This window comes from Mastomys coucha, unplaced genomic scaffold, assembly GCF_008632895.1.
Source record: "Mastomys coucha isolate ucsf_1 unplaced genomic scaffold, UCSF_Mcou_1 pScaffold6, whole genome shotgun sequence".
NCBI lineage: Eukaryota > Metazoa > Chordata > Mammalia > Rodentia > Muridae > Mastomys > Mastomys coucha.
In genome coordinates, this window is record NW_022196912.1 from 91,589,509 (window position 1) to 91,601,999 (window position 12,491).

The 12,491-nt window shown below is 49.2% G+C and overlaps 1 protein-coding gene across 10 annotated transcripts in view; it reads left to right on the plus strand.

The window, feature by feature from the left end:
- Plekhg3 (pleckstrin homology and RhoGEF domain containing G3) overlaps positions 1 to 12,491 on the plus strand; it is a 46,131-nt gene that overhangs the window by 29,370 nt on the left and 4,270 nt on the right. For 3 of the 10 annotated variants that reach the window (XM_031357201.1, XM_031357210.1, XM_031357202.1), the window contains exons 4-17: positions 1,696 to 1,765; positions 2,030 to 2,076; positions 2,187 to 2,337; positions 2,434 to 2,565; positions 2,957 to 3,139; positions 3,308 to 3,400; positions 3,660 to 3,746; positions 3,933 to 3,966; positions 4,539 to 4,637; positions 9,006 to 9,098; positions 9,517 to 9,555; positions 9,966 to 9,988; positions 10,334 to 10,678; positions 11,175 to 11,303. In XM_031357201.1, the coding sequence (XP_031213061.1) occupies positions 1,696 to 1,765; positions 2,030 to 2,076; positions 2,187 to 2,337; positions 2,434 to 2,565; positions 2,957 to 3,139; positions 3,308 to 3,400; positions 3,660 to 3,746; positions 3,933 to 3,966; positions 4,539 to 4,637; positions 9,006 to 9,098; positions 9,517 to 9,555; positions 9,966 to 9,988; positions 10,334 to 10,678; positions 11,175 to 11,303 (1,525 nt within the window). The remainder of the gene's footprint in view (positions 1 to 1,695; positions 1,766 to 2,029; positions 2,077 to 2,186; positions 2,338 to 2,433; positions 2,566 to 2,956; positions 3,140 to 3,307; positions 3,401 to 3,659; positions 3,747 to 3,932; positions 3,967 to 4,538; positions 4,638 to 9,005; positions 9,099 to 9,516; positions 9,556 to 9,965; positions 9,989 to 10,333; positions 10,679 to 11,174; positions 11,304 to 12,491) is intronic. The other 7 variants (XM_031357204.1, XM_031357206.1, XM_031357203.1 and 4 more) reach the window with 7 other exon arrangements.

Genomic DNA, 12,491 nt, shown 5'->3' on the forward strand with positions numbered 1-12,491 from the left:
GGGTTTCTCTGTGTAGCCTTGGCTGTCCTGCAACTCACTCTGTAGATCAGGCTGGCCTCGAACTCAGAAATCTGCCTGACTCTGCCTCCCAAGTGCTGGAATTATAGGTGTGTGCCACCACCACCCGGCATCTTGCACATCTTATAGTTTATTTCTCTTCCTTCCCACGGATCCCAAGGGAAGTAAGGACTCTCTGAGGGTCTGACCTGTTATAGTGGGTTTTCAGCTTGTGGTTATGACCCCTTTGGCCAACCTTTGTCTCCAAAAATATTTACATTACAATTAATAATACTAGCAGAATTGCAGTTATGAAGTATCAGTGAAAAAAATTTAGAGGGTTAGAGAGATGGCTCAGAGGTTAAAAGCACTGACTGCTCTTCTAGAGGTCCTGAGTTCAATTCCCAGCAACTGCATGGTGGCTAACAACCATTTATAATGGAATCAGATGTCTTTTTCTGGTGTGTCTGAAGACAGCTATAGTGTACTCCTATTCATTATAGTCATTAAATAAATAATTTTTTTTTTTTTTTTTTTTTTTTTTTTTTTTTTTTTTTTAGTTTTAGGGTTTCTCTGATTAGCCTTGGCTGTCCTGGAACTCACTCTGTAGACCAGGCTGGCCTCTAACTCAGAAATCCACTTGCCTCTGCCTCCTAAGTGCTGGGATTAAAGGCATGAGCCACCACTGCCCAGCATAAATAAAATTTTGTTTTGTTTTATTTTGTTTTTGTTTTTTCGAGACAGGGTTTCTCTGTGTAGCCCTGGCTATCCTGGAACTCACTCTGTAAACCAGGCTGGCCTCAAACTCAGAAATCCACCTGTCTCTGCCTCCCAAGTGCTGGGATCAAAGGTGTGTGCCACCACCGCCCGGCCCATAAATAAATATTTTAAAAAAAAAAAAAGAAAAAAACTTAAATTTTAAAGTTGGGGTTGAGGTCACCCCAATATGAGGCACTGTATTAAAAGGTTGTAGCATTAGAAGGTTGACAAACACTGTATTAGGCTATCACACAGGCCAGGCAAAAAAAAAGCTTGATAAATCTGTGAAGATTCAATCTACTGTTCTGAGACCTCAGACACTCAGATAAAGGTATTGTCAAGAAAAACAGTTTAGAGAGCAGCAGTTGACAGGGCAGGGCTCTTCCTCCCGTTCTTTACTGCTGGAGGAGTCTGGGAAGTGTGGAGTTAGGAGGGTAGGGTACACTCATGACCTAGGAAGGCGTAGAGCTGGAAAGAGGAGGGAAGCAAATGGACTGGCAGAGGCGCAGTCTTTCCAGTACATCTCAAGTGCCCCCACCCAAGATCAGAGTTCTGAATCTCCTCCTGTCTCTCCCCTTCCTGCACCCTCCCGGCTGGGAGCAGTCTTTGCTAGTTTCCTCTTTTTTTTTTCTCCTTTAATCTCTGCTTTTGTGTGTTTGACTCTTGCCTACAGAGGAGCCGTGTCCCCTCCCAAGGTGGGTACCCGTGTCCCCTCTTCCCCTGCTGCTTGTTGAGCATGGGTTCTGTTTTGTGTGTGTGTGTATGTGTGTGTGTTGTTCTGAATACTTTCTGTGGTATTCCTGGGGGCAGGGTTTACTCAGGGTAGAAGCTATGACTCACAGCATGACATCAAGGATGGCTGTGTTCTGTGTCTGAGGAGGTGGGCAGGGGTATGTAGCTATAGAGGAGGGGGTCTAATGGTCTCTTTCCCTCCCACAGCCAGCTTCTCAGAGACCTGGACAGCTGCAATAGTGACCCTGTGGCAGTAGCCAGCTGCTTCGTGGAAAGGGTGAGAGTGACTGGGCCTTTCCTCCTTGTCCTGTGCTTCTGGTATAGGAGAGCCCAGTATAAGAGGACACTTAAGTACTGGACATCCCTGTCCAAGGCTGGTGGGTGGATGGGATGCCAAGATGGCTCTGCAGGCTCTCAGGGATGGGAAGATTGATCCCAAGAGTTGGGAACGTGTCCTTCCCCATCCTATCCCTGCCCCCATGTCTAGGCCTCTGAGAATCTCCCTGTAATTTTTTCCCTTTTTTTTTTGGTCTTTCCTTAGAGCCAAGAGTTTGATATATATACTCAGTATTGCAACAACTACCCCAAGTGAGTAATTTTGGGTAGAGAGGGACAGCTGGGCCATTTGATGAGTATGGGGTTCCTGCCCCATCACCAGACCTTCCCCAGATGGTAACACCCATTCCTACCCCTCCCAGCTCCGTGGCAGCCCTCACAGAGTGCATGCAAGACAAGCAGCAAGCCAAGTTCTTCCGAGACCGACAGGAGCTGCTGCAGCACTCCCTGCCTCTGGGCTCCTACCTGCTGAAGCCGGTCCAGCGCATCCTCAAGTACCACCTGCTGCTCCAGGTAGCTCGGGCCTTCTCCCCGGGTAGAAGATGCTTGCGGTGGTGCGGGGCCAGAGCCGTGGGGTTGGCTTTGCTCAGACACCTGCCTTTTGTCTAGGAAATTGCCAAACATTTTGATGAGGAAGAGGATGGCTTCGAGGTGGTAGAGGACGCCATTGACACCATGACATGCGTGGCCTGGTACATCAATGACATGAAGAGGAGGCATGAACATGCAGTTCGGCTACAGGTGCTCTGGGCTGGGAGAAGACAAGGTTTGAAGGGAGTATTGAGGGGGCTGGTGAGGTGGCTGGTGAGGTGGCTCAGCGGGTAAGAGCACTGACTGCTTTACCGAAGGTCCTGAGTTCAAATCCCAGCAACCACATGGTGGCTCACAACCATCCATAATGAGATCTGATGCCCTCTTCTGGTGTGTCTGAGGAAGGCTTACAGTGTACTTACATATAACAATAAATAATAAATCTTTTTAAAAAAAAAAAAGAAAAGAAAGGAGTATTGATCGCACTGTGCTCGGCTGAGTTGGGGCGTAGAATCTGAGGAAGCCTTTGGGGTGGTGTCTGTGTGAGCTTCCTGGGAACGGTGAGGCCTGACTCTGGGTGTCGGTGGGGTCTCTACCGCAGGAGATCCAGTCACTGCTCATTAACTGGAAGGGTCCAGACCTGACCACCTATGGGGAACTGGTCCTGGAAGCCACCTTTCGTGTACACCGCGTGCGCAACGAGAGAACGTTCTTCCTCTTCGACAAGATACTGCTCATTACCAAGAAGCGAGGCGATCACTTTGTCTACAAGGGTCACATTCCGGTAACTATGTCGTCCTCTCTTCCACTGCCTTCTCTCTTTCTCTATGGACTCTGGCTCCAGTTTCCTTCTGGCTTCATTGGGCTCTGGTGCCATCTTCTGAGACTTGCCTCAAGGGTTGGGGGGTCCCTCCCTCTCCTGCTTAATTATCTTGTTCTCTGCCCCCCTCAGTGCTCCTCACTGATGCTGATCGAAAGCACCAGGGACTCTCTGTGCTTCACTGTCACCCACTATAAGCACAGCAAACAACAATACAGTATCCAGGTGAGGAATGGCTTGGGTGAGGGACTGGGGACCAAACCTTCCGAGCACACTCGCATGACACTCCCTGTTCCTTGGCTGCCCGAGGCCCTAGTGTCTCCATCTGTTAAGTGAGATCATCGGGGCGCCTCTATGAGGTATAGACAGAAATCCTAGCACAGCCCCTCCTACTCTTTCTGCCCCTTGGTAGAAGTATTGTGTGTGCTGGACAGTTTTGATCTGACGTAATAAACCCAGTTCCTTCCCCCTTGGGCCCTCCTAGGCCAAGACAGTGGAGGAGAAACGGAGCTGGACTCACCACATCAAGAGGCTCATCCTGGAGAACCACCATGCCACCATACCCCAGAAGGTTGGCACCTAGGGTTCTCTCAGATGGGCTTGAAGGAAAGCATGACCCCTGACCCAGTTCCCAAGAGTCTTTCTTCCTGGCTCCAGTGCACCGCAGATATACAAGCCAAGGCATGAAACTGTGGGAGTCCTCTGGGGAGGCAAAGTGCAGTCAGGTAATTACCAAATGGGTTTCCTTTCCTTCTAGGCCAAGGAAGCCATCTTGGAAATGGACTCCTATTGTAAGTTACCCTTTTCTGCCTGTTTTCTGTCCCTAATTGTGTACATTTAAGTCAGGCCATATCTTGGGCAGATCTTATCTAATACGTTTGTCTAGGAGCAAGAAAGATGGGGGCTAGCTGGGCGGTGGTGGTGCATGGGCTTTAATCCCAACACTTGGGAGGCAGAGGCAGGTGGATTTCTGAGTTTGAGGACAGCCAGAGCTATACAGGGCTACACTTTTCCCTGTCTCGAAAAACCAATAAATAAACAAAGAAACAAATAAGTAAAATAAAACAAAATAAATAGAATAAAGCTTGTATGCTTTACAAAAAAAAGCATACAAAAAAAAGAAAGATTGGGGGCTCTTTCTGTCAAGGGTTGGGGATCAGTTGTGTAATTAGTGACATGGTCCAACTGGATAGCTGAGCTCTCAGTGTTTGAAGCAACCAATTGTAAGAAGATGGAAGATGGGACCTCCATAGAGGCATCCAGGAGTATCAGGAGCTGGTGTGGGTGAAGAATATGCCATCCAGTATGGGTGGCTTCTAGTTAGGCCGTTGGGGACCAGAGGCCTAATTATTTTTGGCTACAGATCCCAGTAGGTATCGCTGCAGCCCAGAGCGGATGAAAAAGGCTTGGTCCTCCCAGGATGAGGTGTCTACCCACGTGCGCCAAGGGCGTCGGCAGTCTGGTAAGGGAAGGGCTGTGTGGACAAGAACCTTCTTTATAGGATCCTGGCCCAGGCCCGGATCATCTACAGCAGCATAGCGGGGCTGTGCTCTCTTCAAACTGGGGAGGACAGCAGGGTGGGTTGGTGGATGACTGTGGACCATTTCCTCTTTATTCCCGTGTTTCCTTCCATCAACCACCTCCTGTGCCTTCTGCTCACCGGGGCTGTCCACCTGCTCAAGGGCCTGGGGATATTTGTTATTCAGGATTTGGCATTTCTTCTTAGCCTTCTAAACCTCCTTGCGTTGCTGCTCAGCCAGAGTAGCACTTGGAGATCATGGATAGTTTCTCAGTTCAGGTCTGGAGTGACAGCAGAGGCTGGGTGGGAGGAAAAATGCTTAGACCGAGTGGCACCAAACCCAGACAGGAAATATTTATTTTGGGTCATGCCATTTTCCTCTCCTGGGTTTTCTTCCATGACGGGATTTGCTAATATGCTTGTGGAGTTATTAGAGTGAAGCGTCTGTTGAGAGAGAGAGAGAAACCCTTCCTTTTTTTTTTTTAAGTCTTAGCTCTGCCGTGATGGTGTGGGGTGGGGATGTTTCTGTGATCAATTCTACGTGTGTTGCTCTATTTTTCTCTGACTTAGCAGTGAGTCTGAGCCCCAGATGCAGACTGGCGAGTCTGGAAAGGAGATTCATGCTGCAGTAGCTTGGAACAGATGTTTTTAGATTGAGGGTATTGTTCTGGTTGGATTCACAGTGTTTGGCCACCACCTGCAGGGCCCTTGAACACTTGGGATTGATATCTGAACTTTGGCCTTTGAGAAGGTGGAGCCAGGTGGTCTCTCTGGGAAGTTTTCACTGTTTGCAAGGTTTGGTGTTTATTCCAGGTGGCTCCTTTCTAGGCTAACCTAATTTGGCTATTTAAATTTTATGATTAAAAGCCTCAAACTGGGGTGTTGCTTTATTGGTCTCAGGCCATCTGTATTTCTCTTCTCTTCTATAATTCTCTCCCTTTCCCTCTAATGATCTCTCTTAGCTTGCCATAGCTTAGCACTGGAAGAGTCGAGCAGTGGTAGTTGTTCCAGTTTCTTTTCTGGTACTGTGATAAAATACTCTCCCCAAAAGCACCTTAGGAGAGGAAAGGGTTCATTCAGCTCACACTCCATTGAGGAAAGTCAAGGCAGGAACTTTAGGCAGCCTACTTGCTAGTCCACATATTACCTGTGACCAGGGAACTCACTTCACAGCTGAGAAATAGCAGGAGCCATGGAGGAGGGTGCTTCCTAGCTGACTCTCTATGGCGCATGTCCAGATCACTTTTTTTTTTTTTAAGATTTATTTATTTATTTTAGGTGAATACATTGTAGCTCTCTTCAGACACACCAGAAGAGGGCATCAGATCCCATTACATATGGTTGTGAACCACCATATAGTTGCTGGGAATTGAACTCAGGACCTCTGGAAGAGCAGTCAGTGCTCTTAACCCGCTGAGCCATCTCTCCAGCCATCTCTCCAGCCCCCAGATAACTTCTTTATACAGCCTAGGGGATGGTGCCTCCCACAGTGGGCTGTGTCCTTCTATATTAATTAGCAATCAAGACAGTCCTTCACAGATATCCCCACAGACCAACCTGATAAAGATGGTTACTCATTTGAGACTTTGAGGTGATTCTAGGCTGTGACAAGTTGACAGTTACTGCCAATTAGGACAGCTGTGGTATGAGTACCATGGTCTGCCATGACATCAACATCAGAACTTTAGCTCTAAGAGATAGGGATAGAGCTGAGTGGCAGAGCACTTGGCTAGTGTGCCAAGTTCAAGTCCTCAGTATCATAAAAGACAAATAGTGCCTTCCAGCCAGGTGGTGGGATTATACACCTTTAATCCAGGTACTCAGGAGACAGAGGCAGGTGGATCTCTGAGTTCGAGGCCAGTCTGGTCTGCAGAGTTCTATGACCAGAACTATACAGAGAAAACCTTTCTCAAAACAAAACAAATAAACAAAAAACAAAAAACAAAAAAAAACCAAACAAAGCCGGGCAGTGGTGGCTCACGCCTTTAATCCCAGCACTTGGGAGGCAGAGGCAGGCAGATTTCTGAGTTTGAGGCCAGCCTGGTCTACAGAGTGAGTTCCAGGGCAGCCAGGGCTACACAGAGAAACCCTGCCTCGGAAAAACAAAAACAAAAAAAACCAAACAACCAAACAAAACACAAAACAAAAAAGCCCCCCAAACTAGAAAAGTACTCCTTGATACACACGTGTGCATGCACACACACACACACACACACCACCAGCAGCAGCTCTGAGGCACAGCTCTGTTGATGTATTTAAAGCCATTGAAGTGTGTACTTTACACAGGTGGTATATATAATGTGTGAATTATAGTTCAGTAAAACTGTTGTCTTTCTACCCCGACTGTAGCTGTCCAGGATGGTTGGGAAATGAGCTGAAATTTTCATGTGGTTGAGATTTTAGCCTGTGACTACCAAGAGGGTTGGCTTTTTATTTTTTTATTTTTGGAGCTGAGGACCAAACCCAGGGCCTTGCACTTGCTATGCAAGCTTGGCTTTTTAAAGACTTGTTAATTTTTCTGAGCCATGCTTCATCTTCAGGAGCCTTCTAGAAGACCACAGTTGCACTTTTCCTTTTCTGGAGCTGGAGATGGTGTTTGAGCTGCCAGCTGTGACGGTGGCAACACTGTGTGTTGCCGTGGTGATGGCCTGTATTTGAGGTTCATATTCATCATGACATTTCTTCCATCCCCATGCTCCTAGCATGTTCCCTAGAGTGGCACTTTTTTCTCCTGTGTGGTAGAGATGAGTTGATGGATTTGGAGGAATTATGTGGAAAAGCAGACCTTGGAGTCGCAGAGAGGAAGGACTGAGACCACATGCTACAGCTTAGGTGCCCAGGCTCAGGGTCTTTGCCGCTACCTCCTCTTTCTCTGCCTCCTCCTCCTCCTCTGCCTCCTCCTCCTCTTCTTCCTCCTCCTCCTCCTCTTTTTCCTCCTCCTCCTCTTCCTCCTCTTCCTCCTCCTCCTCTTCCTCCTCTTCTTCCTTCTCTTCCTCTTCTTCTTCTTCCTCTTCCTCCTTTTCCTCCACAACTGTATCAGGTAGACAAAGCAATTGTGGGATAAGTAAGATCTGTCATGGCTTTTAAACTCTTAAATATTCTTCTTATAAGGTTTCAGTGGAAAGAATAGAACATTTCTATTTCCCATTTTACATTTTAAAACCTTTAATTATAATTTAATACTACATGCATTGCTCTCTGTGTGTAATGTGTAATTCAAAGTGCTGTGGCTTTTCCACCATGTGTGTTCTGGGGACCAAACTCAGGCCGTCTGGTTTGGCAGCAAGTGCCTATCCTGATGAGCCCTCTTCCTCATTTTAAAATCAATGAGGGTGGTTAGCCAGATAAAGCTGATAAAGTGCCTGCCATGTAAGAATGTGGTCCTGGGGGGCTGGAGAGATGACTCAGAGGGTAAGAGCACTGACTGCTCTTCCAGAGGTCCTGAGCTCAAATCCCAGCAACCACATGGTGTCTCACAACCATCTGTAATGAGATCTGACGCCCTCTTCTGGTGTGTCTAAAGACAGCTACAGTGTACTTACATATAATAATAAATAAAGTCGGGCACAGCTATGCATGCCTCTGATTTCAGTGTTGGGGAGATGGAGGCAGAAGGATCCCCAGGGCTTTCTGGATAGTCAGTCAGTCTAGCTGATTGGCCTGCTCTAGGTTCAGTGAGAGCTTCTGAGGAAGACAACTGATATTGACCTCTGGTCCTTCACACGTATACTAATACTTGTCCATATACTTGTGAGCACAAAACAACAGAAATGCAATTAGGAGCCAGAGGCTGTAGTCAGAAGGGAGAGTGGTCATCTAGCATGTGTGAATCCCTTGGATTCAACCCCGGCACCACATAAAGCAAGTGTGGTGGTGTAGTCTAGGAATCCTAGTCCTTAGGAGGTGGAGACATGAGAGTCAGAGTTTCAAGGATATACCTGGCTACGTATCAAATTTAAGGCCAGCTACGTGAGACCTCGTCTTTTCAAAAGGCAATTGGGAATTTACTTATGTAGATATAGATAGGGAATGTGCCTGTGGTGCTGGTCTCAGTGTGACCCCTTCAAGGAGCAGCTAAAAGACCTCTGTAGACTTCGCTGTGACTCTAAAGTTATAGAGAATCAGGGACATCCTTAAGCCGTCACATTTCAACAGGCAGGGTAGAGGTGGTCTGAGGGCTCTGTAGAGAGAGAGGTCTCTGTACAGACAGGAAATCTCTTATCCCTTCCCTCCTGTCTCACGTCTGTCTCCAGAAAGGCTGTCCACAGAGTGATGGCACCATTAGTCTAACAGATTGTTTTGTGTCCCCAGAGCCTGGTCATACCCTGTTCAGCCGGGCAACACTTCCCAGCAGGCAGCAGCAAGGATTCGAGATGCCAGGCCTTAAGGGCCGTAGAAAGTCGGGTGCGATCTCTGCTTCCCGGCCTGCATGCTATGAGGGCTTGGTGTGGGGCATAGCTATTGTGCTGCTGCTGCTGCCTATAACAGAGGTAGAGGCGCTTGAGGTAGAAGCACGGTTAGTGGCTAGTCGGTCTGAAGCGGGTAACATGGGATCTGTCCATCTTTCCAGATGGGTCTTTAACTAAGGCCTTGGCTGGCATGCTAATACAAGGACTGAGCAGTTCACTGTGTGCTGCAGAGAGGCAGAGGAGGCCTCGGGAACACCAAAGAAGGCTTTCCTGAGGCTGGGGTGGGGGGAGGGCTGGGGCCCAGCTGGAGTGGACTTTTGGCTGGTGATGGGCCGGTGATGCATCCAGCTTGGGATCCAGATTAGGAGCAACTGTCTCTTGGCCTGTGCTAACTACACGTTTGTGTTCTTCAGAGCCTACCAGACACCTGCTCAGGCAACTGAGTGAGAAAGGTGAGTGTGTGGGAAGAGCAGACGGGTCTCCCAAGGGATACTCGGTGGGATGGGCCAAAGCAGCGAGGAACCTGCTTAGGGACTGTGGAGAACAAGCCAGAGGGAATTTCACTTTAGTTCTTCACCCCTGCTGTCTGTAGAAAGCCATGGCTTCCCCTGTCCATACACCGTGCCCTTTCTTTCATTGTGATACAAGCCTAGCAACTTGTACAGATGGGTGCTGGTTCTGGGCTGGGCTCCTGAGCTGTCATTCATTCCTTTGAAAGCCAGGACTAGGTGAGGGGGTTCAGGAGTGTTAGGAGCCCATATGAGGCTTCCCCAGGGACTCTGGTCTCTCTAAAGAGGTTCTTTCTTTCTCCTCTTCTTCCCTGCCTCTCCCACCATGTGCTTGGACCCTGTGGTGGTGTCAGCAGCCAGAGCAGCGGGAATGAAGGTGAGTCTGGAGCTCCAGGGGCTGGAAGGAGGGACTGTGGGTGGCACTGCCCAGATCCCTCCTCCGGGGACCACTTTTACTTCCTTACAGCAGCACCCCGTGCTGCCCTGCCTGGCCTGCATCCTCTCATTTTTCCCTCTTGGGGTATGTAGGCTTCTTTTGGGGGTGGGTGGGACTTTATTCCCAGCCAGATCTCAGCCTTCCCACCATAAAATGCCTCACTCCAGAGAAGGCCAGGATTGGGCATTTAGGGGTAGATTTTCTTCTACGAAGCCATTTCTAGCCGCCTACAGGAGGCAGGTAGCCCGCAAAGCAGGTGACAAGAGGCCCTTATGCTCTGAACAGCATGCAGGCAGTGCTGGAGCCCTCCTGGACTTTGAGCAGCCACGCCATGCACAGGAGCAGCGGCCAGAGGCTCAGGGGGCTGCTGGGGAGGAACTTGAGGAAGAGGAGGAAATAGTGGAGGAGGAAGAGCAGCAGCAGCAGCAGACCTTCCCGGCCTCCCTGGAGGACATGGCAGGGCATGATGGCAGCGAGAAGGTGCCTGGGCCAGAGCTCCCGGGCTCGGAGGAGGAGGAAGAGAGTCTGGCAGTGGCGGAGCAGGTAGCTGACTTTGCCAGCTCCCTGCTGGCCGCCCTCCACTGCTGGCACTATCGGGCCAACGCTTTACTTTTCTCCCGGGGTGCTATGGTGAGGTGTCTCTTTGATCTCCCTTCTCCCTTGCATGTTATCTGGCATGTGCATGTCCTTCCCGTGTCCTTCCCACTCTCCCCTACACTGTCCCCTCCTTCCCGCTGTCAATACTTAACTCACTCACTGTCACGCCCTGGTGAGCCCCTGGCATGCACCATTCTAGGACTGGGTACCCACCGGTACACTACCCCCTGACCAGGACTAACCGGGTGGGGGAGGGAGGGGAAAGCCAGCATCCATTAAGTGTGAAGGTCAACTGACTGTGCTTGTAAGGGAAGGCGGGTTGGGCTTTTCTAAAACTGCACACCTTGCAAGGATTTCTGTGGCCCTAGGCCTGGCAGTTCAGGTTGATTGGAAGGTCTTGGGCACAGGACTGGCTCAGGCCTGGAGGTACTGCCTGACCTCCTTGGGGGTACGGGAGGCACTGTCCGTGTTGGAATGGAATGCGGAGAGGACCTGTTCTCAGTTGTAAGCTGACTTCTGCTTGCTGCAGGGGAAGAGACACAGGGAGTCTGAAGGCTCTAAAAGCTGCAGAAGGCCCAGTAAGCAGTCTCCAACCAGTGCGGAGAAACGCCTGAGCTTGGAGTCTGTTTCTTCCCTGCCAGAGGTGAGCAGTCAGCAGGTGAGAGGGAGATCGTATGCGGTAGCTGGAGTCCAGAGCTCTCTATAAGTCTACAGGCAGGTCTTTGGGGCACAGGCCATCTCATTGGGTGCATGGAACAGGGACCCCCCCCACTTCCTGGCCCTTACCCCTTCCAGATGCTTGGACGGCCAAGCGGTTTGGCAAACAGTCTGTTTCTATGAATTAAACAAAGGTGACCGTCACTGGGCCTCCTTAGACAAGCCGCCTGTGTAGGCCATGAGGCCTGCCCTGCACAACGTGCTAGCTGCCCAAGTAATACCTGGGGCCACCTGGGCAAGGGGATAGACTGTGTACCATTGTGGATACACAACCATTACAGAAGGAAAAGAGGCATGAAGAGGCTGCTCGACAGGCTGCACGTGAGCAGCCTCTGAGCGAACCTAACTCCTTTACTTTCTCAAAGTTAGAAGAACAAGGTCAGAAGCTAGACTCCAGGTTGAGTGTCAGCCAGGACAGGGCCAAGGACCGAGGTGACACTACATAGAAATATAGCTGTCTACTTAAGCTGCTAGAACAGCATCTCTTAGATCAAGTGTTTATAAACACAGGAATGTCTCGTTCAGAGTAGTGAGCCCGCTAAGGCCAAGATCAAGGCACCTCCAGCTGGTTCGATGTCTGATGAGGACATCCCTCTCTGCTTCAGTCACATTCTTGCTGTGCCCGCCCAGCAATGAAGCTCCCTCTAGCCTTTTTTATGAGGCACACGTATGGAGCCCCTATGGGGAAGTCACTTCCTAAAATCCCTGCTTGTTCATGTTATCACAGTGGACAGCAGGTTCCAAGATGAATTTTCTAGAATCCCATTAATGACTCAGACTTGGAGAGTTGTACTGTCAGGAATGACGATGGTATGTGATAGATAGCATGTGATTTTCAAGAGTCTACTCACATGTTATCCATTGTGCCACTTAGCTTACTAAATTTTCATGGTTACATGAAAATTTCTTAACCATGTTAAGAAATACAAAGAAGCTGGGCATGGTGGCACATACTTGTAATTTTAGTACCCAGGAAGCAGAGGCAAGAGAATTTATATTTTGAGACCAACTTCAGACACATGGCAAGTCAGAGTGGGCTCTATGAGAACCTGTCTCAAAAGAAAAGCCTTTAATCCCAGCACTTGGGAGGCAGAGGCAGGCGGATTTCTGAGTTCGAGGCCAGCCTGAT